This window comes from Molossus molossus, unplaced genomic scaffold, assembly GCF_014108415.1.
Source record: "Molossus molossus isolate mMolMol1 unplaced genomic scaffold, mMolMol1.p scaffold_m16_p_33, whole genome shotgun sequence".
NCBI classification, from domain to species: Eukaryota; Metazoa; Chordata; class Mammalia; order Chiroptera; family Molossidae; genus Molossus; species Molossus molossus.
In genome coordinates, this window is record NW_023425370.1 from 417761 (window position 1) to 445002 (window position 27242).

General features: G+C 60.9%; 3 protein-coding genes across 8 annotated transcripts in view; 1 reads left to right on the forward strand and 2 right to left on the reverse strand.

The window, feature by feature from the left end:
• Positions 1 to 70: 70 nt before the first annotated feature.
• Positions 71 to 21720, forward strand: BOP1 (BOP1 ribosomal biogenesis factor). Its single transcript, XM_036281314.1, has 16 exons — positions 71 to 184; positions 2693 to 2884; positions 8522 to 8611; positions 18837 to 18991; positions 19082 to 19199; positions 19276 to 19377; positions 19442 to 19654; positions 19725 to 19886; positions 19962 to 20042; positions 20111 to 20180; positions 20261 to 20393; positions 20475 to 20655; positions 20729 to 21017; positions 21107 to 21191; positions 21291 to 21398; positions 21475 to 21720. Exons 1-16 carry the CDS (start codon positions 104 to 106, stop codon positions 21626 to 21628), a joined length of 2214 nt encoding a protein of 737 aa, XP_036137207.1. The 5' UTR covers positions 71 to 103; the 3' UTR covers positions 21629 to 21720.
• Positions 15465 to 17197, reverse strand: SCX (scleraxis bHLH transcription factor). The gene is made up of 2 exons (XM_036281315.1): positions 16637 to 17197; positions 15465 to 15717 (listed from the first exon to the last, which is right to left on the reverse strand). The coding sequence occupies exons 1-2, from the start codon at positions 17189 to 17191 to the stop codon at positions 15679 to 15681; spliced, it is 594 nt and encodes a 197-aa protein (XP_036137208.1). The 5' UTR covers positions 17192 to 17197; the 3' UTR covers positions 15465 to 15678.
• A 110-nt stretch (positions 21721 to 21830) lies between the features above and the next one.
• MROH1 (maestro heat like repeat family member 1) overlaps positions 21831 to 27242 on the reverse strand; it is a 48044-nt gene continuing 42632 nt past the window's right edge. For 3 of the 6 annotated variants that reach the window (XM_036281228.1, XM_036281230.1, XM_036281226.1), the window contains 9 exons: positions 25051 to 25188; positions 24563 to 24677; positions 24047 to 24193; positions 23619 to 23807; positions 23046 to 23201; positions 22836 to 22970; positions 22655 to 22757; positions 22522 to 22587; positions 21831 to 22072 (listed from right to left, as the gene is read on the reverse strand). In XM_036281228.1, coding sequence (XP_036137121.1) covers positions 21987 to 22072; positions 22522 to 22587; positions 22655 to 22757; positions 22836 to 22970; positions 23046 to 23201; positions 23619 to 23807; positions 24047 to 24193; positions 24563 to 24677; positions 25051 to 25188 — 1135 coding nt within the window. In that variant the 3' untranslated portion in view covers positions 21831 to 21986. The remainder of the gene's footprint in view (positions 22073 to 22521; positions 22588 to 22654; positions 22758 to 22835; positions 22971 to 23045; positions 23202 to 23618; positions 23808 to 24046; positions 24194 to 24562; positions 24678 to 25050; positions 25189 to 27242) is intronic. The other 3 variants (XM_036281227.1, XM_036281225.1, XM_036281229.1) reach the window with 1 other exon arrangement.

A 27242-nucleotide genomic window follows, 5' to 3' on the forward strand; every position in this document is an offset into this window, starting at 1 on the left:
GGCGGGCTGGCTGCACCCTCTGACCCCGCGGACCCCGCCCTCAGGCCCACGCGACCGGGTCGCTGCCGGAAGTGGTGCTGTGGGTCGGGACCCGCTGGAGAGCATGGATGGCGCGCAGAGCACGGTGTGCGCTACCGCGGGAGCGCGGTCCGGGAAGCGGCTGCTGGGGCCGGAACAGGAGGAGGTGACAGTGGGCTGCGCGGCATGGGAGCGGGAGGGGGCGCCGGGGCCGGGGCCGCGGCGCGGGTCCCACGTGGTGGTTGGGGGCGTGGAGCCGAGCTCCGTGTGCGGGCCGCGGGCTCTTGGCGAGCTGGCGGAGAGTGGGGGGCGGGGGCTGGGAATGTGAGCAGAAGTTGGTTTCCTTTCCTGTGCAGGAGGTGGCCCGGGGGGGCTTCCTAGGCAGAGAACACCTCTTGCTCAAAGAGCGGCTGGAGTGGGAGTGGGAGTGGGAGGGGACAGGTGTGTGGGTTCGAAGAATGTCTGAGCAGCACAGATATAGGAACGGGAGCTGGTCCCCTGTGCTGCAGCCTTTTAAACCCTTTGAATTATGCCGCTCACCATTAAGAGAATTTTAGGTTATACCCGCAGTACAGTATATATTTATACGCCACTTATGTGTTAGGTACACTGTAAAAATAGAAGAGGCTATGAGAATAAGGAAGCGTGAACAGAATCAAGTGCCCGCCGCATCGGACACATCATTTTAACTGGACTCATGGCCACTAATACTGTCCAGCTGAACCCTAGCCCAGTTGTAGCACTGTCATCAAATCTGGGTTATATGAGGCATGGGCAGTGGAGCCTCTCAGTCGATTCCACTCAGCTGGATTGTCAGGCTGCCCTTCACTTTGTGACATGTCCTCCTGCTGCTCCTCCACCAGCCGACAGCCTTGGGCGCCTTGCTTGGCTGCTTGCACTGCTTGGCTGTGCTCCTACCAGACCACTGATGCCATTTTTACTTACTGCTGTAATTGTACAGCTAACTAAATATTGCAGATAAACAGCTTGAATGAGTATGTATCAGAATTGCTTCTATGAAAACTAAGTTGAGTGCTGTGGAATAACTGTTAACTGCAGGCTGTCCAGTTAGGTGAGAGACTTGTAAATACTGAAAAACAGTAAAATCTAGGATTCTGCACGCAGATGCTTCTTAAATATCTGTAAGTTCTTGTTCCACTTTTTTAATTTTTATTCTCACCCGAGGACATTTATGCATTTATCCTGAGATAGAGCAGGAGGAAGAGAGGGAGGAAGAGAGAGAAACATCGATGTGAGACACATCGAGTGGTTGCCACCCACAGGACCCCCACCGGGGCGGGGGACAAACTGTAACCGAGGTTCGTGCCCTTAGCGGGAACCGTACCCAGGCCTCTCTGGTCCTTGGGCCGACACTCCAACCGCTGAGCCAAACCAGCTGTTCCACTTGTTTTTAAAAGAAGAATTTTTAAAATTGACTTTATTTAGAGAGTGGAAGGGAGAGAGAGAGAGAGAGACATCCATCAGCTGCCTCTTGTACATTCCTAGACCTGGGACCAAACCCACAACCTGAGCATGTGCCCTGACCAGGAATTTAACCTGCCACCTTTCAGTGCATGGGATGACGCCCAACCAACTGAGCCACACTGGCCAGGGGCACTTTAAAAAAAAAAATTTTTTTTTTCATCGATTTTAGAGAAGAAGGGAGAGGGAGAAACATCAATGAGAGAGAACATCAATTGGCCGCCTCCTGCATGCCTCCCACTGGGGATCGGGCCCACAACCTGGGCAGGTGTCCTGACCAGGAATCGAACCGGTGACCTCTTGGTGCATGGGTAGATGCTCAAACACTGAGCCACACCAGCCGGGTTCTACCTTTTTTTTTTTGATTAAAAAATTTTTACGTGATTTTACTGGTTTTTTTGTTTTTTAGAGAGAAAGGGAGAGATAGAAACATCAATAGGCTGCTTCCTGTACACCCCCTACCGGGGATTGAGCCCGCAAACTGGGCATGTGCTGTGACTGGGAATCATACAGGGACATGACAGTCCATGGGACGATGCTCGATCCTGATGCTCGTTCCACTGAGCTACCCTGGCCGGGCTCTGGTTTCATTTTTAAAGGCAATGACAGGACCCACTCACCATGCCAATCATGTCCTATAGAGTTAGGGGTGAGATGTTGTCCGCTCAGAAAAAGTTCTGGTCTTACTGCGTCAGGGGTTGACTGGGTAATACTGTTTTTAAATCAAACTTCATTTTTATCATTCTTTTACTAAACTTTGTACCCAATGCCTGTCCCAGCCTGGTTGGGTGTGGAGGCTATTCAGGTGGAAGGAGCTCCTTAGGAGTTCTGCTCCTTTGCTGGCCCCAGCCCCTGCCCTAGTGCCCTCAAAACTCTGGGGCCTCGGATGCCAGGGTGGATGTGGAGGGTGGAGAGCAGATGGGAACTGGCTCTAAGACGGGAACATTTGTTTTTCAAAGTCCTTCCCTTGTGAGATGCTAGGACTTTGGTGTTCCTTCCAAGGGCAGGTGGTCATGCTTTCAGCAGAGGTAGTTGGGGAGGGAGGCCTGGGTGGTGACTGGTTGTGGTGGAGGTAGAGGCTTGTGACCTGAGGGCTGTGGCCTTGGAGGCTGGCCACACAGAGCCGCGGTCAGTGTGTGGCCTAGTGGTCAGGCTGTGGGGTCTGTCGCCATTAACACTATTCTTCTTGCAGCCCTCTCTTCTCTGGGCCCCTGCTCCCAGCCTTGGGGATGGCAGTGATTCTGGCCTCTCCGACAGTGAAGAGAGTGTATTCTCAGGCCTGGAAGATTCCGGCAGTGACAGCAGTGAGGACTCCACTGAGGGACAGGATGGGGCCGGCAGTGATGAGGGCCACAGCAGGACAGAGAAGACCACTGGGCAGCAGGTGGGTGACTGAGGACCCCTTTATCAATAAAATTGGCCAGAAAAGAAAGAGCCTTTCAGACTCTCTGGGTGGGCAGTGGGGGGTGTCCCTGCACTGCTTGCTCCAAGTTTCCTTAGGAACCCCCAGGCCTTTGTCCCTCCTCTGGTGCACCTAGAACACATCTGGGATTAGGAGGAATACTGGTTTGAAGTGGGAGTGTTCTCCAGGGGTTCAGCCCATGTTGCTAGACTCAGTCATAGGCTGGGTTTCTTAGGGGCAAATCCTGAGATGGGGATTCGCAGGCAAGGGACACATGGGGGAGGCAGAACACCCCACCTGACCCCAGGGGACACCTGTTCTGTGATGATGGGGAAGGGTGCACCCCACTCTTGTCTTAGGAAAAAAAGAAAAAAAGCTTAATTCAACTGAAATACAACATTTGTTAGTTAGGAGGTTCTAGAAACAAGTTAATAACTGTTTACACTGGCCTTGTGTTGTGGAAGTGAAGACCTTGGCTTGTACAGAATTCTGCTTCCATAAGGGAAACAAGAAAGCCATGCTGGTAAGATGTGTCTTCTTAAGAAGAAAAGGTTTAAAGTCAGACTTAGACCTACCTCTCAACACTGGGCACATAGAGATGATGCCTTAACTGTTGACCCTGGTTTATAGGATTATAGGCAACTGTTTTTCCTTCTCTTACTAGTTTTTAAAAATTATGAAATACACCCTCCTTGACAAAAAGTAAAAGTGAGTCAGTCTCCCATCAACAGTGTTCAGTAAAGATGGAAATTCCCACTCACTGTCTTTTCCAGTTGGTGGCCACAGCTAGTAGTTGAAGCATCTTCCCCCCATTTAATGGTTAAGGATTCACACATTTATGTATTTATTTATTTATCTTTATTTGTTGTGAATCGTTACCCAAGGATATTTTTCCATTGACTTTTAGATAGAGTAGAAGTGGGAGAGAGAGAGAGAGAGAGAGAGAAACATTGATGTGAGAGGGACATATCAATTGGTTGTCTCCCCACAACCCCAACCAGGGCCAGGGATCGAACCTGCAACCCAGGTATGTGCCCTTGACGAGGAATTGAACCTGAGAGAGACCTTTGGGTCCTTGGGCCAACGCTCTAACCATGGAGCCAAATTGGCCAAGGCAAGGATTCACACATTTAAGTATTTAAGTTTTTCTTTTTTATAAACAAGATATTTATAATAATTTCTAAAAATAAAAATGTTTAAATAAAAATAATTTTTTATTTACAGTTTCTAAGCTAGGTAATGTGTGCAGGTGGCACCAGAGGCTGTCCAGTGGAAGAGGTGCTGGCTCTGGGGGTGCCCATGCTATGTCCCCTCTGAGCTACTGGGCACATGCTCGTCCACCTGTCTTCTTGTTCAGGTTTCTACACCCATGTCACTGGCAGCTCTTAGTGGGATTGAGGCTCTGGCCCAGGAGAGAGTACCTGGCTGCCTTCTACAGAGGGCAAGGTGACATCTGAGCCCTCAGTCTGGGGAAGCTGGCTGGTGCCACCTGGATGCGGGAGTCCTCAGGGTGAGGCTGCCTGTGGCTCTGCAGCAGCCCAAGCTGTCCCCCAGTACAAAGCCAGGACCACGGCCCCTCCTGTGCTGTGCAGGGCAGCCCCGGGCCCCACCCGCCTTGGCACCTGCTAGTGAGATGTCCTTCCGTCTCATGCCCAGGCTCTGAGGGCCGTTGTCTCCTGTGGGCCATCCTGGACAGGAGCCCCATAAGTCATGTCTCTGGCTTTTTGTGTTTTAGCTGAGAGATATATTCAGCCCCTGTTGGAGTATTTTCTGTTCCAGATCATGGTCTTTGTGATTGGGTTTCAGTTTCTTTAGGCCAAGAGAACGAATTGAAGAGGCGGGGGTGCACTCAGCTCCTCAGTGGAAATCTCCCATCTCTCCTTTTCCCCACTTGTTCCTCACAAGTTGTCTGTACCCTCTACCTGGATGAGCTGGTTATTCCCTCTGCATGTCTCCCATTCATGCCACTCTTTGAGTGTTTGAGTCCCCATCTTTATCATGGAGCCCGCGGGTGGAAACGGAGCCAACAGGCCAGTTACTCTACTTTCTGCACGTTTCCTGTCCTCTGTGTGGTTGCAGGAGACGCCCACGGGTGGCCCTGTGGAAGCCTGGCATGTTGCTTCTGTGGTTCCTGATTGGTCTGTTCCTCTCATCCTGGAGCCAATTGAAAGCTGCTTGCCTGCTCGGACCCTCCTACCCTGTTGGGGACAGTCAGGGCCCTTTAGAGGTCTGCTGGCTCACCTTTACCTGCCACAGCTGGTGGATTGCTACTTGTCACACCGTGGAGGTTTTTCCCAGATGTTTTCATCACTAGGGGTGTGCCCTCAGCACAGTGTCCCCTCCCCCTTAAGATGAGCTCTGGGAACCTGTGCCAGCAGGGAATGCCCACTTCTGCATCTGCTAAGTGTCCCGGCCTTTTAATGGAAAACCCCCAAGGTTCTGTGGCACCAGGCTGTGGACACAGCCACCATATGGTCTTGCAAATAATCAGTAGTCTTAGGTGAGCTAACTGGAGAGGGAGGTGACTTCTGTGATGAGAGCAAACAGCACCCCCACCTCTTCTGCTGCCTCCCTGGCAGGGCCTGCCCATGACCACCATGCTGGCAGGTTTCTGCTGACATTTTGCTGTGTGCTCCCAGCTGTCACAACTGGGCATGTGCCCTACTAGGAATCGGATTGGTACACGGGTCTATGCTCAACCACTGAGCCACACACTGAGCTCCTAGAACTCCCTTTTAGCCCCCTTTCCCCCTAAAACTCAGGTTACTTACCAGTCAGAAGTTCCTTTCCTCTTTTCTTGGGTGGGAACAGCTGTGAGTTTTACCTGGCAGCCCATGTCCTCCCCAGGTGTGGGGTTGGGAAACGCATGTCATCCTGACATTAGGCTTCTGAGCTCACTCACCTAGCTGTTGGCAGGAGGAGCTCAGTGGGGAAGAGTGCAGTGTACTTGGCTGCATATGGGTGTGAATGAAGACGGGAGTGAGTGATGGTGGACACAGCCTGGCAGGGTGGGGTCAGTGCTGGCCACAACCCCTTCCTCTCACGGTAGACCCAGACCTTTGCTTTACTGTGTGTAGTTGGATGGGGACTCCTTGCTCCTCTGCTGTGGTGACGTCATTATCCTGTGTCTTTTCTACTCTGAGCATCCTTCCTGTCTCTGGCCCTCTCAGGGCTGACAGCGCCCTTTGTCACCCTGTTGAACTGAGTCCCTGTCTACCAGGCAAATTACCTGGTCTCCTGGCCACACTTTCCAGCCCTGCCCCTCACACGTCTGACAGCACGTCCATGTCTTCTAGCCTGCTGCCCGGAGCCCATGCAGCTGGCTGCAACCAGGTCACTGAAGGAGGCCACACTCACCCCCGTGTCTCCCATGTCTGCCTCCGTTCTCTCCCTGACTGTCCACTGACCACCCACACCCCCTCCTGTCTCTGCCCTCGTGCTGTGGCTTGACTACTGGTTTTAGCCCCCCCCACCACGCTCACCCCTTTGCCCAGGGCCTCACTCCTGAACCCCAGGCAGCACTGAGGTGTTAGCAGACCTTTCCCATCTCAGCAGAAACGCCCTCTGGTGTGTTGCCTGCTCGGTTACTCGTGCCAAGTGGGTTTGTGCTGAAGCCGTTTCTTCCCTTTTCTGCTTGTTTAGACCCACTTTTGCTACCTGTGTTTGGTTTGGTCCTTTCTATTTATATGGGGCCTTTTTCTGTTTTGTTTTCTTAGTCTTTTGTAAAAAAGTTCTCATTTTCACTAGTTCAGTTTGCTTGCCACAATCGAGAGACCTAGTAATGTTTCAGCCTAATGCGTAGCATTTTCCAGATAATCTAAGGAGTCCTGCCCATGCTGTCTGTGCACAGAGTTCTGTGGACCTCGGGGAGTGGTACATGGGGACCCCTGCCATCTCTGGGCTCCTTCACCCATAGCCTTTCCTCAGTCCTTGGCCTGGGGTGGTTGTGTCCAGAGCCCTGCTTCCCTTGGGGCCTGCCTGTGGCACCTGAGCAGCCCACATGGGCAGGTTCAGGGAGCAATGCCAGGTAGTGCCTGAACCCATCTTGCACCCCCACCTCCTTGTGTGTGCACCTGAGAACCCAGGGTCTTGGACGCTGGCGGCCAGGGCTGGGTGGGGCGCAGCAACCTTCTTTCTGCACTTGGCATCCTTTTTTGTTTATGTTTTAGTGGGCTTGTTCTTTTTTTTTTGACGCACTGCCCCCTGGTGGCTGCCGCCTGCCCTGCAGCTTCAGGTCTTGGGGATGAGGAAGCGGTGCCCCAGGAGGGCTGCGCATCCAGTGTTTATGGGAGTCACTGATGCACGCAGGACAGGGGATGTTCTGCTGTCTCCTGCCAAGACCCCTGGCCACACCTGGAGGAGCACTGGGTGGCTGGTGGTGTAGGCAGCTGTGAGCAGTGGCCCACTGGGTGCTTGTGGAGACTCACAGACAGCCCAGCCCAGGACATGGGGCAGGTGTGCCTGCTGGTGGCTTCATGGGCAAGGATGTCAGAGAGCTTTGGGCCCTAGGCAGAGGCAGGAGTTCGGGGCTCGCCCTCTGCACCCCCACCCTCCAGGCCTTGCTGACCCATTTTGAGCTCCCGCAGTATAGGGAACAGGGGCAGGGGGAGACATGGAAACTAAATCCTGCGTTGTTCCTGGCCTGGAAAAAAACTTAGCCTTCCACCTCCTTACGCTGAGGGGAAAAACAGGCGAGAGGAAGAGCTGCCTTGCAGGCCTTTGGCTCCTGCCTGGGTGGGGGCGGGGGCAGGGGAGTGGGCTCTGGGCTGGTTGGCGGTGCTGTGCTCAGGGGTTCCTGCTCCTGAGCACTTTACTGCCCCCAGGGGTGAGCAGTGGGCTGTTTTCCCCATCACCCTGGTTCCGGTGCACCCGATCCCCCCACCCTGTGACTGGAATCTGTTTTCCAGGTTGAGGTGTGAAAGCGCAGCAACACCCACTCACTGACCTGGTGAATGGGGTCAGCCTGGGGCCGGGGATGTGGTGGGTGGGGCGGGTGCCTGGGGCTGAGTCCCCAGCATTCTCAGGGTCTGGGACCTCTTGGCTCGCTGAGCTGGATGTGACTCTCAGGCCTCAGGGTGAGGGTCTTGCCCTTGGATTGGGCCCGCTGTGGCCCCTGTGACGGGGCTGACGGCATTCCGCACACCTTCCCCAGCTGGGACTCCCTAACCTTGGCCTTGTTTCCCGGCCCCAGGCTGGCACTGGGCCCCTCGGGGCTGGTTGTGGGTTGTTGGGCCGGGATCCCTGCAGCCAGTTTTTTCATTAAGGGGCACAGGAGGGCTGGTGGTTTGCTGACTGCCTCTTTTCTGGTCTTGCACCAGATCTTGGCCCCTCCCTGGTCCTCTCCCAGAGCTTGAACACTGTGATAGGTTTGGCATCTGGGGTGGGCTTGTCCTCTCCCAAGACACCCACTTAGACCTGGGTGTCCCTGGTCTTGTCCTGAGGCCTGGGGTCAATCTGGAGCTTCTCAGAGATTGGGGGTGACGGGAACCTTGGCCTCAGAGTCAACAGGAGGGACAGTTTGTCCTTGTCACACCCCCACCACCCAGGAGGGGCCTGGGATCTGCCCAAGTTCAAAGGGCATTGTTGTCTTGACTTAAGCACTTTCTCCTGTTTCCACAGGCCGGCAGGACCCCTTCCACTTCCCTGAGGACAGAGGCGACGAGCACGCAGGGCAACCATGAGTACGCAGAGGACAGTTCCGATGAGGAGGTAGGGCGGGCGCTGGCTGGGCAGAGGGGAGTCAGCCTCAGTGCGGCCTGAGTGGGCGTTCTGGCCCTCGGCCCCACTCCCAGTCTGGAAGAGCGATTTTGGGGTCTGGGACTCATGACTGCAGGAGTGTGTGTGTCATCGCTGGGGGCGGGGGGGGGGAGCGCAGTGGCCCAGGGCCACATCTTGACCCTGTGGGGGCTGGCACGCTGGGACCCCACGTACTCTGTGGGGCTGTGCTCACACTCTGGGTGGGCTTTCCCATCACCAGCCAGCCTGTGTCGGTCCCCTGGGCGACAAGCTTGGGTGCCACCCCACTGGGTGTCAAGGGCAGCAGCACTGTAACTTCCTGCAGAATGCTGATGTCCCGGGTACTCTGCCCCTGCCCTGCCCTGTGTCCTCGAGGTGCAGACGATCGAGGCCCCTGAATCTGGTTGCTCTCCTCAAGTTCATGGTTTGAAGGGAAATTCGGGAACAGTGTGATGTTGGGCCAGGGGTTCTCAGTCTGGTGTCCAGAGGCCTGGTGGGTGGGTGGGCGGAGGCTTCGGGTCAGCTGCCTGCCGTGACTCGGGAGGGCTGGGGCTAAGGAACTCCGAGCCCTGAGGCGGCCTGGTGCTCGTCCACCTGTCCCCTCTGGTGTCTCTGGGTCAGGTGTGGCCAGGAGGCTGGGGGACCAGGTCCTTGGCCTCAGGAGCGCTTCCTGCTTCCTGTCAGGGGCGGCTGGACCTGGGGAGGGCGGCCCCCCCGCTTGCTTCCACCCCCATCCTAGGCTCTGCTGGCAGCGGCTGCAGGAGCCTTGGCTGTCCGCCCGATCCGGTCTCTGTGCGTTCAGAGAACAGAGACAAAACAAAATAAATTGGTTTCCTGGCCGGAGCAGCGGGCGCACTCGGTGAAGGGGGGCCGTTCAGCGCAGCTCCCTGCCTGTCTCCCCTCCCTGGGGCTCTGGCTGTCGGCAGCCACATCCTGTCGGCTACTTTTTTATATTTGGTATTTTGAGAAATCGATGATGATTGTAAATGGAGTGCAGGCCGGGGGAGGGGCCTTTCACCTGGGGGAGGGGGGTGCTCCTGTCCCGGAGCCACTGCGGGGGCTGCGGGCGCTTCCTCTGAGATGAGTATCCCATATGTCGGTTGAGTGACAGGAGGGAGCCCCGTGCTGCCTGCCCCTCTGCTGCCAGCACGGGCCGGCGTAGCTGGAGGGGGTGGCGGTGGTTGGCGGGGCAGCAGAGCCCAGCTTTCAGGAGCCTAGGAAAGATGTCCCCCCTTTCAGAAATGTCTGCCCCTTGGATGCTTGAGGGGCCCATGTCTCCCACCCTGAGGTTGTGGCTGTGTCTCCAGCATCGGAACAAAGTGGGGTGGGCTTTGGGGAAGAGGCCAGAGAGGCTGGGGCATATGCGGTGCGGTGTGCCGCCGAGGTGCCCCAGAGAGTTGGGGTGCGGAGCCTGGCACCCCGTGTGGCTGTGCTGGCTGGTTGGTGCCTGTGAGACCAAGATCTGTGAGCAGCGCTGTAGCTAAGACAGCCCTGGTGGTGCCGAGACCCCTCTCAGCAGTGGGGGTCCTGCCGGGTGTGTGCTCCCAGGAGAGAGGACCTCGATGTCGGCCCGCCTACCCCATCCTTTGGGCTTGGTCTACCTACCCCCTGGGTCTAGCTCTGAGGTGGGGGCTCTGGGCCCCCTGGCGATGGCCTCTGCTGGGCCTAGCGTTGGGAACCCCCTCCCCCCATAAGACACTACCCTCCTGCTGCTGTCTGCCTTCATGGGAGACCCTTAGTCTTAGTACGCTCATCCTGTCCTTTTTCCTAAGTTCATATCCCCAGCTGCACTGGGCAAAGCCCCCTGGATGTGCTGGGGTCCAGGCAGGGTCCCGGCCTTGTGGGGGGGGCTTGAGGAGCCCGTGAGCTTCATCTGCCCCGCCCCCACATGTCCACCTCGCCCCTCTCCAGGGTACCCGCACCTCACAGACGTGATCTCATCCAGCCGCCAAGACCCAGGGGGTGGGGGAGGGGCCCGGGAGGGGGCTGGCGGCCTTGCAGCAGCTGCCCCTCCTCTTTGTCTCAAGTGGCTGGAGAAACTGAGGACCTCGGTGGGTGGAGGAGGAGTCTGTGGCTGCGTGCCTAGGAGCGTGGTCAGGGTGAGGGGTTCAAGGCTGTCGTGACCTCTAGCCGGAAAGGCTGGGAGGACCCTGGGCCCACACCCTCTGGTCACCACCCGGGTCTGGATGGGGGCAGGGCTGCAGCGCCGGCGGGCTCCTTGGCCCCCCTCGGCTTCGAGGTAACTCGGATCCCGCAGGGACAGCCGAGCCTGTCTGCATCCAGAACCCGCGATCCCCTCTGCTCTCTCGCCAAACGCCGTTAATGGCTTCTCCGAGCTACTGAACCGGCAGCTGCCTCCAGTGCTGGCGGCCTCCCGCTCCTCCCGGCGCCCACCCCGCCTGGCCGAGCGCTCAGAGCGCTTGCGTCGTTGCTGGCAGCCGGAGCGGTCGGCTCAGGTTTCTGAGCTGTTTGTGGGACGCCCGGCGCTGAGCCTGCTAGTGTCTCAGCCTCGCAGACCGCCCCACGCCCCGGCCTCCCTGGCGGCCTTCCACCCTACAGCCAGCCTCCGATGGGGCCACTGGCCAGGACCTGGGCCTGGTCCCTGCCTCTCCTGGGAGGGGCACTGTCCTGCACTGCTGACCCACAGCCTTGCAGGTGGCTGGAGGGCTAGGTGGGCGTGATGGCTGTGACCGCAGCCCCTGAGGCCTTTGCCCGGCTCCAGCTTTGAGCCAGGCCAGGTGCTTGGGTGGGGCTCTGCCCTGTGGGGCCCAGTGCCTCCCAGGAGCCACCCGAGTTGAAGGATGGGGGTCAGTGAGAAGGGATGGGGAGGTGGGGGGTGAATGTCCTTGCCCCTTAGGAGGTGTGCAGTGAGCATCCTGGAATCCAGCAGGGTTGGGCCCTGGGGTGGTGCAGCAGCAGGTGAAGGGCTTCAGAGCCCCAGCCTACTGTGTGCCCACTGGGAGCCACTTTCCGTGGCAGCAGGAGCCTAGGCGGGTGAGAGGGTGCTGGGCAGGGGCCTCCTTCAAGAGGAGGGTTTGCTCTGGGGCTGGAGGTGTGTGCTGGGAGGCAGGCTCAGTGGGGAAAGCTGGGCAGGGGTGCTGGCTGCAGCACAGGGGTGGCTGAGGGCTGTGCTTGGGGCTGAGGGAGAGTCCTCCAGAAAGAGGTGGGGGCTGGGAGATGGTGTGTAGCTCCCAGGACCAGCCCAGCTTGAGGCAGCAGCGGTCTCTGAAAGTGTGGCTCAGAACAGGCCCTTGGCACTCAGCAGGGAGCCTGAGCCCGACCCACCTGGGAACACCCCCTGGACCCTGCTCAGCCCCAGAAGAGGGGGCAAGCGGTTGGGGCTTGGTTATCTGAGGACCTGGGAGGGGTGGCCTCTTTGCCTTCTCCCTGCCCTATGGTGGGCAGACTTGCTTCCCCAACAGCCATGCAGGTGCTGGTAGGGGCCGTGCAGGGAGCTTGGAGGGGCTCTGTGCCCACAAGTGTCTGACAGCTCAGGGCAGGCCCAGCCAGCATGACCTGGGAGAGACAGACAGATGGAGTTTGGGGCATCTGGCTGGTCTTGCAGAGCTGCTCTGCTACCAGAGTCCAAACATCATGGGGCATCCACCGGAGGAAGTTGGGAAGGGTGCTCTGAGCTCCCTGCCTGGCGCCCCCAGGCCAGTGGGTTCTAGCCATTGGACTTTGTCTGCTTCTGACCCACCCAATGCCAGGGTCCCTCCACTGGCTTTGGCCTTTGGGGCAGGGCTTGGCTTTCTCCCCTTTGGTCTAAATACCAGGACTCATCTGCTGGAACCTTTGTAGGTTCAGCTGCAGCAGGTGAGCTGGGCACTGACAGAGATTAGACACCTCGGAGGAGGAGCCGGGAGGGATAGAGGCGCAGGAAGGCAGAGGCGCTCCAAGACAGGCGGGAGCTTCGTGCAGGGGAGCTGAGCGAACACTGCCGGCATTGTAATCGGAGAGGGGCAAGGGAAAAGAGCGAGCCGGAGCGAGGGCGGCTGACCCCGTGCTCCCGGGGGACAGGTGGAGAGGGAATGAGGAGCGAGTGAAGGATTCCAGAGGTGGGCCGGCTTCCTCCCTCGCAGACAGACCGGGAGGGAGGTGGCAGCGGGCCAGGCCGTACCTGCAGTTCCAATCTGCGGTCCTGACAGCTGCAGCCACTTTGGGGAGGGGGAGGGGCAGGCTCATCGAGCGGAACCGTCGCAGCCGCACGTCAGCCAGTGGCTGCAGTGTCCGGTGCAGTTGGGGTGGGTACCCTCCCGGTGTGTCCAACGGACCGGTCCTGGGGCAGAGCAGCCCCAGGAGAGCTGGGCTGGGCTGTCCCTGCCCTCAGCCTGGGCTCCCAGCACAGTGCCTGACCTGGAGGGGTTGGCGGCGCTCACCCCACGGGGTCACATGTGCTTCCTGGCAGCCGCAGGTGCTGAGCAGGGTGGGGGCCGGCTGGCCTGCGGGCGCAGGCGGCCTGGTGATGAATCATGTGGTGCCGCCAGCAGCTCGTTCCCCAGGCCGGGGACAGGGAGCTGACAGCCGAGGCCGATCGGAGTGTTTCCAGCCGAGCTTGGCCCAAAGAGGCAGAGGCGGCTGCTGGCCCCAGTGTGGGCTGGCCCCCTCCTTTCCAGATGCCTGTGGGGCACACACAGAAAGCCCTGGGTCTTTGTCCCTGGGCAGGGTGTGCTGGAGGGAAGGAAGCTGGGCTGTGGTGGGCGGGGAGCACCTGCCACCCCAGGCCCAGGCCCAGGCCCAATGGCTGTGAGCAGCCGAGTGGACTTGAGTGGACTTGCGTGGGGCCGCCCCAGCCACCCCCAGTCTGGTTTGAATTTCTGGAGCAGTGGAGGGTGACGGAGTGCTCCTCCCCACCCCCTCCCCCCTCCCCTGCTGGCTGGCGATCCAGGCCTTTGCTGCTGCTGCTACTGGTGCAGCTCAGGGAGCAGCCGGGCGGGCCCACTGCCCAGGCCTGAGGCCAGCCAAGCTGCAGCCTCTGTTGGAGTCACAGACACCGCAGCAGAGGGCTTGGCCCGCATGTACTGCCCGACCAGCTGGGCCCTGGGGACCATCCCAGAGACCTTTCTCCCCACTTACTCCCCACTTCCACACACATCTTCCTCCTGCACCCGGCCCCAGGCGAGGGTCCCTGCTGCCTGCTCCCTTCTAGCACCCCTCTGTCCTCCTGCTCCAGGAAGCGTCCCCCCGTCTGCACTTTCTTCTCTCGGACCTCACTCTGTGCCTGCTTCCCCCTTCCTGATTGTGATGTGGGTGCCCACTGGCTGCCCATCATCTTGGGGGGGTTTCGTGAAGGAGGTTTGCATCCCCAGCCTGGGCCCAGGTGTGGAAACGGGAGGCCAGTGGGCTGTGGAGCTTCCTCACAGTCTGCATAATGGTACCCAGTGCAGCAGGGAGATGCCTCAGGGACCCCAAGACACCTGCCTGCCAAAACCTCCCCCAAGGCATGTTCTTGAAGTGTCCTGGGTCCCAGGAGGGGAAGGGGTACCTTTCTCAGGCCCCAGGTGGACACTGAAGTCCCCCGCCTGGGTCCTGGCTCCTCAGACAGGTGGGTGGGGGTGGGGGCTTCCGTGGTGACAGAGCTCACCCTGCTCCCTGAGCCGGCCAAGAACCCCTTCAGGAGTAAGGGGCGGCCATTTGGGGTTGGGTTTCTCTGAGTGGGGCCTGCCGCTGTGACTTTTATTCTGTTCTCTTTCTGTCAGATTGGACACAGCCCCTCTCTAGTCCTTAATGGCTCTGGCTTTGAGAATTTCCTCCAAAATTACACCACCACTTTCTGTTTCATCGTTCCATGGAGCCCGTCCACACAAAGGGGGCAGCTCTGCCCCTGCCCTGCTGGGGTGCCCATGTGGGCCTCTGCACCTGGCCGCTCCCCTGGGGCCCAGGAGGGCATTTCACTGGGGCCCCTGAGCCTGCACTGAGGGCGGAGAGGACTGGAGGCTGGCACCCGGTGCTCTCCACCGTTCCCTCCTCGGGCCAGAAGTCGGGCTGCTGGCCTGCCTGTGTTGGTGGGGGAGGTGGCCCACACAGGGCCACCCCGCCTTTCTTTTCTGCTGTGCCCGTGGAGCTCCCAGCCGCTGAACTATAATTGTCACCTGCAGGGTTTTAATGGTGAGCCAGCTGTGCACAGCGCAGGGAGGGGCCTGAACGCCCTCCTCACTGGCAGATGGGACTTTTTGGGGGAGTTGGGTAGACACGGTGGTAGGTGGCTAGGGGTCCTCCCAGTGTGGGCAGTGCTGCAAGGGGCCAGTGCTCGGCTAGGTGGGGTCGGGTATGCCCCTGGGATGCATGCAGGCAGCTGTCCCCGGGTCCATGCCTCAGTCCCACCAGACCTGGGAACCCATTCTGCTCGGCAGTGCCCTTCCCTCGGCTTCCCCAGTCGTCCGTTGCTTGGGGCTCCATGGTCACACGCTGAAGTGCCACGGCCCTGAGGTCCGGCATGAAGCCCTGGGTGCCATGCAGGTCCTGAGAGTGGGGACCTCATGTCTGGCTGTGTCCCATCAGTCCTGCCCTCCTCTCCCTTTGCTGGTCTCCTTTGTCCCCCAGGTCACAGTTCCCTGGCAGGAGGTGCCTCACTCTGCCTTGGGCCTGGGAGGGACGGCCCTGAGGCCTGGAAGGTGGGGGCCTTCCCTGAGAACTGGGGTGCCTCCAGCCCAGGGAGGACAGGACTTGAAAAGAGACAGCCCATGGGGTGGGAGATGGGCTCAGGATGGATTCTGAACCGTTTGAGAGGACAGTGTGCTTCCACTTTTGGAAGATACTGTTTTGTTTTTAATTATACAAAGTTTCCAGACTTTATATTATCATATCAAAGACACAAGATGCCAGCATGTAGTGACCAGAAGAAAACCCAGGTAGGAAGCCAGCGTGGAAAGTTCCAGTGGGCCTGGGCAAGTGCTGTGGCCAGCTTAGAGTCCTGTGGCTGCCTGCCTGTCCATCCGCCCCACTCGTAGCCGGCGGCGGAGCAGGCCTGGTAGGTGGGAGGCCTGTGCCCGAGTCAGGTCCATGGGGGCTCTCCGCGGATCGCCCAGTGGCATCAGCCTCTAACTCCGAATCGCCGTCTTTCTGTCACGGTCCTTGCTCTGCAGAGGGGAGGGCAGTGTCAGGGCCTGAGCAGAGACCCAGTGCCAGCCCGCGCCTCTGGGCTCCCCCACGCCGTCTCAGGTGGCGGGCAAGGGAAGCACCCCCTTTCGCGCTCACCCCGCTTCCCCGTGCACTTGGGGAGGAGAGTACACACTGCTGCGCAGCCGGAATTGTAAAATTAAATTTCCCAGATGTTCAGGCCCCAGGAGCTCGCGCGTGCTGTCTGGAGAGGAAATGGGGATTGGGAAAAGCCGAGCCGTATTTTCTCCCTGCTCACCCTGCTCTTCCGGCGCCACCAAGCACAGCAGGGGCTGTAAATCACAGCGGCCAGCGTCCCCGCTGCGTGGCCCTCGCCCCCAGCCCCCAAGTCTCCTGCCAGCCTCCTGCCTTCAGACCCACAGCACATCTGAGTGGGCAGCCCCAGGGCTGGGCTGGAGCCAGGGGAGGGACAGCAGGTGCCCAATAAACCTCAGGCCAGAGGCAGAGGCTGTAGTCTTGTAAATTGGCCTGGAGGGGTCTCCTTACTGCCTTCCTCTCCCTGGGTCCCCATCCTATGGAGGCAGGGGGTGCCAGAGTTGCTTGAATCAACCCTCCGCTGCCCCCCCCCCCCCAGCTTATTCCAGGTTGGTGTCTGCCCTGCTTGGTTCTCAGACCCCTGCCTGGTCTTGGGTGGGCCTCTCTGGTCCCCATAGAACCTGTGTTCTGAGGACTCATAGGAGAAGGCCCAGCCCTGTCAGTTCCAGCCTTGCCCTCCTTCCTCCCTGAGACCCTTGCCCTTGGGTTACAGGTGCTGCTAAGGGGCTGTTCCTTGGCCCTGTCTCTCTGCCCAGCAGGTGTGAGCTGTAGGGGTGATTTGGAGGTAGGGGTGACACATCCTTCTCAGGTCCCTGTCTGTGGATGCCCCGAGTCCACACTCACCAACTTTCTCTGGTTGCTGAGGCAGAAGGTACAGATCTGCTTGGGCTGGGCATTCTCTGCATCACGAGCAGGGGGCGGCAGGGGTGGCGGGGGGCTGCCAGCCCGCGCTGCATGGAAGAAGGCTGGCCCCGAGTGGCAAGGCTGCCCGTCGCCACAGGCCTCGCCCACCAGCAGCACGTTGCCCAGGTGCGAGATGTAGCTGGAGGCCAGGCGCAGCGTCTCTATCTTGGAGAGCTTGCGGTCAGCCGGCTCAGTGGGGATGAGCGTACGTAGCGCCGTGAAGGCCGTGTTCACGCTGTTGGTGCGGTCCCGCTCCCGCGCGTTTGCTGTGTGCCTCTGCCGGGGCTCCCGGCCCGGCCGTCCCCCGGGTCCCGGGCCGCCCCCCGCCCTCCGGCCCCCGGCCCGTCTCCGGGCGCCCTGGAGGCCACAGCGCGCCGCGTGCACGCGGCAGGGCTTCTCGTCGGAGCCTGAGCTCTCGCTGCCTCGGTCCTCGTCCTCCGACAGCGGGCTCACCTCGGGGTACAGGTAGCGGCCCGGCGGTGCCGAGCGGAGCATGGTGAAGGACAGGGCCGGCGGGCTCGCCGTCAGCTCCTCCGCGCGCAGCGCATGCCGCCGGGCCTCGTGGGCGGGCGCCCGGGCCGGGGAGGCGCGGGTCTGGGGCACCCACGGTGGCGGCTGCGGCGCCGCGCGCACGTGTGCGTCCCGGGCTGGAGCGGGGCCGCGGGCCTGGCCTTTATAGTGGCGGCGGCCCCTCCCCCTCGCAGCCCCGCCCTCCTCCCCGCCTCCCAGCCCCTGGAGGCCGCCTGAGCTGGGGCCCTGCCGTCCCTTTGCTTTCTCGCGCCACGCTGAAGGGGCCCCTTGTGGCCTGGAGCATCTTGCTGTCCCTGGGAGATGCGGGGCAAGTGGGAGCCCCCTTCTGGGTAGTTCTGAGGCTGTGCTATGCAGTCCCCTGCTCTCCCCATCAGCAGGGGCAGGAGGGTCAAATGGGACCCATGACCCCAGCCTTCTCCTCTGGCATGACCAAGTTAATCCAGCTGCCCTGGCCCGGGTGCCTAGCCACACCCTGTCTGTCTCTCACTCCCATGTACACTTGGGCCTTCTGTGCCAGGTGGGGGTGGGGGGACACAGAGGAGCATCCAGGAGCTATAGTGCAGCCCCCCTCAACATTTACACATGGGGTCCCCTGGTGGCCCACAGCCTGTCCTGCACCTGCCCCCACCTGGCATCAGCACACCCTCCAAGTCTGGCACAAGCTGTGCCCTCTGCCTGGAACCCTCCACCCTTTCCTGGCTCATGCCTGCTCTCCTGCTCTGGAGCAACTTCTCCATGCCCTTCCACATCCCCCTGCCACTGGGTGCCCCCCTCCCAGTTCAGAAATGGCCATGTAGACTTGGGGGTGCTGGAGGCCCCCCACCCTGTGCAGAGGAGGAGGAAGGGCATTCTTAGCACTGAGCAGGGGCACACAAGCTCGCTTACAAGGAGGACTAAAGTCGGCAGGTCTTGGGGCCGGCAGGTGCAGAGGGGTAGAGCCCAGGGGATTCTGTCCTACTGCAAGGGGGGCCTTGGGCTCCCAGCTGGGCTCAGTCTCATCTGGGCCCCTCCCCCTGTGGCTACTGTTGCAGGAAGCGGCTGCCTGGGCAGCAGTCTCCGTGCTGGGCGGAGGGAGGGTGGTGGCTGGCAGGGGCCTCGACCAGGAATGTGTGTCCAGGAATGTGGCTGCTCTGCCCATTGGGGGTGGGGGGACAGGATGGGGGTGGCTGGGGGGCTCTTTGGATGCCTATAGGGCAGTATGCAATGGTTTCTGCCTCTGCTTGGAGGGGGTTGGCGGGGTCTTCCTTGTCTGTGGCTGCCCATTTTTACTTAAGGCCCTGCCAGGGGAGGGAGCCCACGCGATGAGCTCACCCTTGTCTGTGGCTCCAGAACCTTGGCCAGGGAATCCAGGGGTGGGGGGGTGCTCAGGGTCGGCACCACTTCAGTGGAAAATGTGAGGTGCAGCTCTGGAGCCTCTGCAGGCTGAAGGGGGGCAGCCTGACCGCCTTGCCACGTCACACCCCAGGGCAGGCACGTGTCTCAGGGTGCCTGGTCCTGCCTCGAGGCCCATCCCCAGTTCTCACCCTTCCCCCTCGTCTGTGTCTCTGAGGGGCTTGAAAAGGGGTGGGCAGGTGGGTCCGCAGTGCTGACACACCGTCTGCTGCCATAGGATGTGCGGAACACGGTGGGCAACGTGCCCCTGCAGTGGTATGACGACTTCCCACATGTGGGCTACGACCTGGACGGCAGGCGCATATATAAACCCGTACGAACTCGTGATGAGCTGGACCAGTTCTTGGACAAAATGGAAGACCCTGATTACTGGTGAGCCAGGGTCTGGGGGGTGAGGGGCAGGGCCTATGGGGCAGGATGGGGACTGAGAGCTCATCTCTGATGGGCACCTCCCTCCACCAGGCGCACAGTGCAGGACCGGATGACAGGGTACGATGTGAGGCTGACAGATGAGCAGGTGGCCCTGGTGCAGCGGCTGCAGAGGGGCCAGTTTGGGGACATCAGCTTTGACCCATATGAGGTAGGTGGCAGTAGCTGGTTCTGGGGTCTAGGGCACCTGCAGGGACCTGGCCCACAGCCTGTGCTTATATCCCCAGCCGGCTGTGGACTTCTTCAGTGGGGACCTCATGATCCACCCTGTGACCAACCGCCCTGCCGACAAGCGCAGCTTCATCCCGTCCCTGGTTGAAAAGGAGAAGGTAGATGCCCCCTCCTCCAGGGTGCAGCCCCCATACCACCTGCGCTAACCTAGTCTGTCTGTAGGTCTCTCGCATGGTGCACGCTATCAAAATGGGCTGGATTCAGCCTCGCCGACCCCAGGACCCCACCCCCAACTTCTATGACCTGTGGGCCCAGGAAGACCCCAGTGCTGTGCTGGGACGTCACAAGATGCACGTGCCTGCACCTAAGCTGGCCCTGCCTGGCCACGCCGAGTCCTACAACCCGCCCCCCGAGTACCTGCCAAGCGAAGAGGAGGTGAGCTTCACCCTGGTGGGGTTTGGGCCCTGGACCCCGGGCTCGGCTCACCCCACCCGCATTTCCACAGCGGCTGGCTTGGGAGCAGCAGGAGCCCAGTGAGCGGAAGCTCAACTTCCTGCCACGCAAGTTCCCGAGCCTACGGGCCGTGCCTGCCTATGGCCGCTTCATCCATGAGCGCTTTGAGCGCTGCCTTGATCTTTACCTGTGCCCACGGCAGCGCAAGATGAGGGTACGCAGGGGCGGTATACCTGGGCAGGGGTTTGGGGGGAGGGGTACAAGGTGACCACGTGCTCTCTTGCCCTAGGTGAATGTGGACCCTGAAGACCTCATCCCCAAATTGCCTCGCCCACGGGATCTGCAGCCTTTCCCCACGTGCCAGGCCCTGGTGAGCAGGTGGGGTGGGCAGGAAGCACACTCCTGTGTGTCTGTCTCCTCACTGCCCCTTCTCCGCAGGTCTACAGAGGTCACAGCGACCTCGTCCGCTGCCTGAGCGTCTCCCCAGGGGGCCAGTGGCTGGCTTCAGGTGGGCCTTAAAGTGGGGGAGCCCCAACATGGGGGCCTGGGTGGGAGGGTGGATACTGAGGGCCTCTCTGCTGTGTGCAGGCTCAGATGATGGTTCGGTGCGGCTCTGGGAAGTGGCCACTGCCCGGTGCATGAGGACTGTGTCCGTGGGGGGCGTGGTGAAGAGTGTTTCATGGAACCCCCACCCCACCATCTGCCTGGTGGCGGTGGCTGTGTAAGTGCGAGGCTGGGAGGGGGTGGCTGGGGCAGCAGGGGCTGCTGTGTCTGAGGGTCTGCGCTTGGCTCTGGCCTGCAGGGAGGACACAGTGCTGCTGCTGAATCCGGCTCTGGGGGATCGGCTGGTAGTGGGCAGCACAGACCAGATGCTGGGCACCTTCATCCCACCGGAGGAGCCTGCCCTGCAGCCTGCCCGCTGGCTGGAAGCCTCAGAGGAGGAGCGCCAGCAGGGCTTGAGATTGCGTATCTGCCACGGCAAGGTGTGGGGAGTGGGGGCTGGGGGCGTAGGAGGGGCAGAGAAGGGCTCTGCTCAGCCAACCTTGCTTCCTGCAGCCAGTGGCCCAGGTGACCTGGCACGGGCGTGGGGACTACATGGCCGTGGTGCTGGCCACCCAGGGCCACACCCAGGTGCTGATCCATCAGTTGAGCCGTCGCCGCAGCCAGAGCCCCTTCCGCCGCAGCCACGGACAGGTGCAGTGTGTGGCCTTCCACCCCGTCCGGCCCTTCCTGCTCGTGGCCTCCCAGCGCAGTGTCCGCCTCTACCACCTGCTGCGCCAGGAGCTCACCAAGAAACTGATGCCCAACTGCAAGTGGGTGTCCAGCTTGGCCGTGCACCCTGCAGGTGAGGGTGGGGGACCAGGTGTACCTTGTGGGTGGGGGAAGGGAGTTCACCCCTTGGGTGGAGCCACTGAGCACCACGTCTGCCCCCAGGTGACAATCTCATCTGCGGCAGCTATGACAGTAAGCTGGTGTGGTTTGACCTAGACCTTTCCACCAAGCCCTACCGAGTGCTGAGGTGAGATCCCTATGGGTGCGTGTGCGCGCGTGTGCGCACCAGGGCTTGCATCTGCGGGCCCCTCCCCTCCACCTGCCCTCAATTGAGCCTCCTTCCCAGACACCATAAGAAGGCCCTGCGGGCAGTGGCCTTCCACCCCCGGTACCCGCTCTTCGCATCTGGCTCTGACGACGGCAGTGTCATTGTCTGCCACGGGATGGTGTACAAGTGAGTGCTGACCCCTGCCTGTCCCCCCACCCCGAGCGGACTGTCCACCTGTCTGAGCCCCTCCCCTCTCCCATAGTGACCTGCTGCAGAACCCGCTGCTCGTGCCTGTGAAGGTGCTAAGGGGGCACACGCTGACCCGGGACCTGGGTGTGCTGGACGTGGCTTTCCACCCGACCCAGCCGTGGGTCTTCTCCTCAGGGGCTGATGGTACCATCCGTCTCTTCACCTAGCGTGCCCTGCTGCTCTGGTCCGCGCACGTGCTTGGGACTCAGAATAGAGGTGTTTCTTTCCTCTGGTTGGTGGTGTGACCTTGAATTTGAGTTCCTGATTAGCTACCCACACCACACCTCACTCACTCCATCTTCCCAGTGGGGGGTGGGGGGACCAGCTGACCTGTCCCACAAGGAAAGTCAACCCCCTTTTCACCTGCTGAGGAGTGAATGGCTTTATTGGAAGCAGCTGGAAGGCACAGGCTGCCCTGCTCTGCTCAGTCCCCAGTGTGGCCTGGGGCAGGCATTCCACTGCCCCCTTCAGAGGTCCAGTCTGGACCTGACCTGGTGCTGCTTTTGGGGGCACCATGCAGGAACCTCAGGCAAACTTCACCAGGCGGCCCAGAGTCTCAGCAGCTTTCACACGCACCGTGGGGGCTGGGTCCTTGAGTAGGAGCTGCAGGGCTGGGGGACAGGGAACTGCTGTGGGGCACCTCCATGGCCTCTTGAGAACTGACCCAGGGTCCCCACTCCCAGCTGTAGTGCTAGGATTTGTCCCACCCCCTTCCTGGCGCAGGACCCCATGGAGCATTCTCCGCCCTGCGCGTGGGGCCGCCCGCCCACCGCCCTCCTAAGACAGGCCTCTGCTGGGAGGGCTCAGGAGCCAACGGAAAGATAGTTTTTCCTTTTTTAGTGTTTTTTAAGCTCTTTTGGAACAGTTAAGAAGTTTCCGTGAATTACTAGAGACGATGAGGTCACCAGTGACAGGGAAAAAATCCTTGAAATCCAGGAAAATCACTTAGTCCCCCCTGGTGCCCACAGGGTCAGTGGGAGCACTGAGCAGCTGGACAGGTGGGGGTGGCAGGGGGCCTCTGGGCCCCTGACCCCATGGGGAGGTGGGGGGCGCTGCTCACCGGCAGTGAGTTGCTCCAGGTCCACCTGTGACCGATGCTGTGGCTCCACGTGTAGCACTAGGAAGCCTGTGGGCAGGGGCTGGGGTCAGGGTGAGCGTCAGGCCCTGGCGAGGGGGCAGAGGAAGGCACTCACCTGTGAGCATGGGGGCGGCGGCACGGACGTCCTCCCAGCTGCTCTTGAAGTAGAACAGGCTGGTGCTCACCAGGCGACCCAGCAGGTCCGGGAAGTGGCACATCTGCAAAGGCCCCCAGTCAGGAGCACCCTCAAGGGCCACACTCAGCACTCCACCCACACCCACACCCACACCCCTCACCAGGTGCTTGCACGTGGTGTTGAGGAACTCCCCAAAGTGCAGGCCGCGGCCATCCTGCAGGTGCTTCTGGAAGACAGCTGCCAGCTCCTCGCACTCCAGGTTGGGGCCACACATGCGCAGGGCAAACCTGCAGGCCTGCGGGGCAATGCTCAGTCCCCACGTCCAGTCCGAGCCCCGTCTGGCTCACTCATCCCCCCACTGGCTACTCACACCAGCCACAGGGGCCTGGGGGTCCTGCAGGTGCAGTAGCAGGGGCACCAGCCCACCAACCACCTGCTCCAGGAAGACATCTTCGCAGTCCCCATGGCAGGCCTTGTTGAGGTGTCCGAAGAGGCGGATGGACACAGAGCGGAACTCCATCTTCTCCTGGGGGGAAAGGGGGTGCACTCAGGCATCAGCCACAGGACACCCCCCCAACCCTGCTGTCACGGGCATCAGGCTCTAGGCCCTTTCCCTGCATCCTTGTCCTCCTGCTTGGACACTCCCGGCTGCATGGCCTGGCAGGCAGGGTGCCTGCAGCAGTGGAGGTGCCTGCAGCAGTGGAGGTGCCTGCAGGGAAAGCCCTGGGGGCAGGGAGTTCCATGCCAGGAAAGCCCTGGGGGCCACCCTAAGCCAAACCCACACTCTGGAGGACCTACTTGGGCCCTGGAGAGGAAGCACCATTGCTGGGACCCAGGGAGTGGGTGGGGCAGGGGCTGAGGCTCAGAACAGGCAGGAGGGCCAGGGAGCAAGTGCCAGGCCCCTGGCTGGGAGTGGGTGCCCCCCGGTCCCTGTCCAGCCTACGCTGTCGAAGAAGGGCCGGATACGGATAGCCGTGTGCAGAAGCACCGAGCGCAGATCCCCGGGATCCACCAGGCCCAGCAGCTTCGCCAGGCCCGCCATGGCCTCCAGGGCCACCAGGCTGTGTGGATCGTCCCCGTCGTCCAGCCCACTGATCATGGCTGTCAGGAGCTGGGGGCCATGGGTCCGCACCTGGGGACACCCTGCACTCAGCTGTGTCCTCAGGTCACCAAGCTCTGGTGCCTGTCACACATCATTTCACAGAATAATCCAGCCCCCACCCTGTAGGCTCACTAGGAGACACATCCCTAACCCCCCCCACCCCACCCCCACTCTTCACACCCCTTATCTGCCTGGGTCTCCCAGGCTACAGCTCCATTGTCCATCTCGCACTCAGGGCCCCTGAAGGGCAGGCTGGCCGGCCAGCTCACCTCATTGGGGGAGCCAGAGGCGATGTTGGCCAGGCCGCGGAGCACCAGCCGCCGCACACTGGCACATGGGTCCTTCTGCCGGGCTGCCAGGTTGTTCAGCAGTGACTCCAGGAGCATCAGGTCATTTACCACGTTGCTGTTGAGCAGCTGGGGGCAGAAGTGCTGGGACCACCTGCTCCCCCAGGTGCTCACCTCACCCAGGCCTGGGCTCCCTCAGGACCCTTGCTGGTGGCAAATAACCACCAGCTCCGTCCCCACCACTCCCCAGTGCACTGCTGGGCTCAAGGCCTCCCTTGTCCTCTTCACCAGCCCTCCTGTGTGGCCCTGGGCCTTCTTTAGCATTCTCAGTGCTTTGGTCTAGCAGAGGCTCCCCCTACTGTGGCCCAGGGGCTGCTGCACCCAGCAGCACCAAGTGGAGGCTGGCGATGGTTCTGGCCAGGCAGGTCAGTACCAGCCTGTGGGGGTTGCCCCATGCTGCTGGGCCCCTGGTGGTGATCCAGAGCAAGTGGCGCCTACCTCGGCCAGGAAGGCTGTGGAGGTGACCCTCTGGGCCTCATACACGCTGCTCTGTGTGCTCAGGAGCGCCTTCATCACCAGGGGCAGCCGGGGCCCTGCGAACTTCGCCATGGCACTGGGGAGGGGTTTGCACCATACAAAGGTGGGACTTCGGGCCACCCCCAAGCCCACCCTGGGCCAACTCCCCCATAGAACAGGTGTCGGGGTGCCTCTACTCCGTCCTGCACACCAGAGCCCTCTGGCCCATGAGCTTGTACCCCCAGCCGCCAGGCCCTGCATAGTGGGGACTCCTCTCCCCACCACCAGCCCCTGGACAGTCAACACAACCAAGTGTGCAGCCATCTTTGTGCCCCCCTGCCACACGCCAGACAGAAGCCCCACACCGGCCCTCACTGCTCTCAGGCTGGGCCTATGGACTCAGGAAGCTCTTACCGTGCCACTGCGGGGGGTCCCAGGGCCCCTAGACATTGCCTGCCCACAGTGCTTACCTGGCCAGCCGGGCGACCCCATCCTCATGCCCCACAGAGGTCCGCAGCGACTCCCAGCCCCGCTCCAGCTCCATGCGCTGCACCACGTCCTCACTGCCGCCCCGGAGCAGCATAGCCCGCAGGGCGTCCACTGCAGAGCTGCAGGGACACACGGCTGCTCACTATTCTCCCCCAGGTGCACGTGCACACCCACGCCCTGCCAGCTGCCCCTGTGGGGAGCAGGCCCTCAGCTCCCCCTGCCCACTCTGGGCACAGCCAGGCGGCTATGGACCACTGGTCTCAGGTGGGCTATGGAGACTGCTCCTGTCTCCAATACCGGGCCCGAACCTTCACTGTTTCTGCAACGCAAACCTTGTCTCTACCATTTGCACAGCCTTACCCACCTGGGAGACCCCAAAGCCCTGCAGGAAGGGACAACAGGTAGGGCCCGGCCCACCCCCAGATGTCTGGGCTGCTACGCGAGTGATGGAGAGAACCCTGCTCTGAGGACATGTGGTGGCCAAGAGCTGGAGCAGCTGGCAGGGAGTGTCCAGCTCTGTCCACCAGCTCAGCCAATTGGCGGATGGCAGGTGTGCACCTTGCCTGCTGCCCCAACCAGAACCCTGCAGGAGGAGCCAGAGCCACAGGGCACACGTGAAATTCACTTGGATAAACCCCCAGCTCAGACATTCAAGACAAGGTCTGGGGAGAGCGGTGTGGGCCCCACACCTATCAGAGCCTCCCAGCAAAGGCTGTGACCCAGAGATAGCCCAGCAGGTTCCTCAGAACCACCAAGGGAGCTCCCCTTCCACCTGCATATCCTGTGACCTCTCCCTTAAACAGTGGTCACCTCACACTTGCCTGTGGAGATGCATTTACAGGGCACTGTCTCTGGGAGCTCCTGGCCTAAGGGCAGACCCCAGGGTGCAGTACACTTGACTCACCTCCCTCAGCTCAACAGCATGGACACAGCCCAGTCCATTTATCCCATCCTGTCCCCAAGGTCACCCTCACTGAGCGCCCTCCCCACAGAGAAAGCACCAGGAGGCGGCTCTTGCTGTCCCCTTTGCTGTTCCTGGAGCCCAGAGTCCAGCCGAGGCCCAGTCACTGTTGGTGCTTCCCTCACCAGCCACAGTGGTCAGTGGTCAGACGCTCAGGACAGCGGCAGGGCCAGGCACACAGGGCCAGCCCCACACCCTGTTCCAGGCTGAGACCAGGCTCTGGGCGGCTCTCAGCTGCAACAAATGGAGGCGCCGTCTGGCCTGGGAGAATGTGAACAATTTACGTGAGGTACCTCCCTTGCCTGCCGCCTGGAATTCCTGTGGCTGTGGCATTTGCAAAGGGTCTGACTCGCTCTCTGACAGCCTCTGTCAGAGCCGAGACCTGTGCCTGGCTCTGTTCATATGCCAGCTCAAGGGTGGCAACCCAGGGGCCCCTGGTGAGGGTGTGCAGCCTGCAGCCCCCACAGCTCACAGCTGCAGGGCAGCATCCGGCATGCCAGGCCCAGGGCTCACTGGGCTAGTGTCCTCTGGTCCGTTCACATTTTCCACTTGGCCTGTGCAGAGCTGGGCAGGCCCTGGCACGCAGCCTCTGCTAGACTTTACGAGTAGGTCCTGTGGCAGAGCAGCCCTGCAGTGGGGGGCAGGGTGAAGTGACGCTCCCCCCAATATGTCCCAGCCAAGGGGCACATCCAACCTCAGACACCTGGATGGATAAGGAGGTGACTCAGGGTCACTGTCACTCAGCTTCCTGTGCTCACCCTGAGGTCCCAGGTAGCTGTTTGGAGCCCTGAGGTGCCACTGTGTTGGGCCTGGTAATGGCCCCAGGGACCAGGATGGGCAGGCAGACACCAGGCTGCTAAAGCTCTGTGACCCCCACCCTCAGCAAGCAGCTCGACGTTGCCTGTGCCCGGTCTCCTGCCAGGACCCAGTGCCTGCCTGGCAGAGACCACGGGCCCTCAGGCCCATGAGAGCTGAGGGGAGGCCTACCCAGGCTGGCCCAGGGCAGCAGGCCCTTGAGGAGGCAGTCAGGCCACTGCAGCTCTACCCAAGGTGGGTCGGAGGACTAGATGGCAAAGGCTGTGCTGTGGGTGTGGCTCCCTGCAGGTCACACAACACCCCAAACCCTTCCTGGAAGAGTACCCTCTGCACTTACCTGACCATCCCCACAGAGCCCTGCCCATCAGCCAGAGGCCAGCACTGCCCGGAGACCTG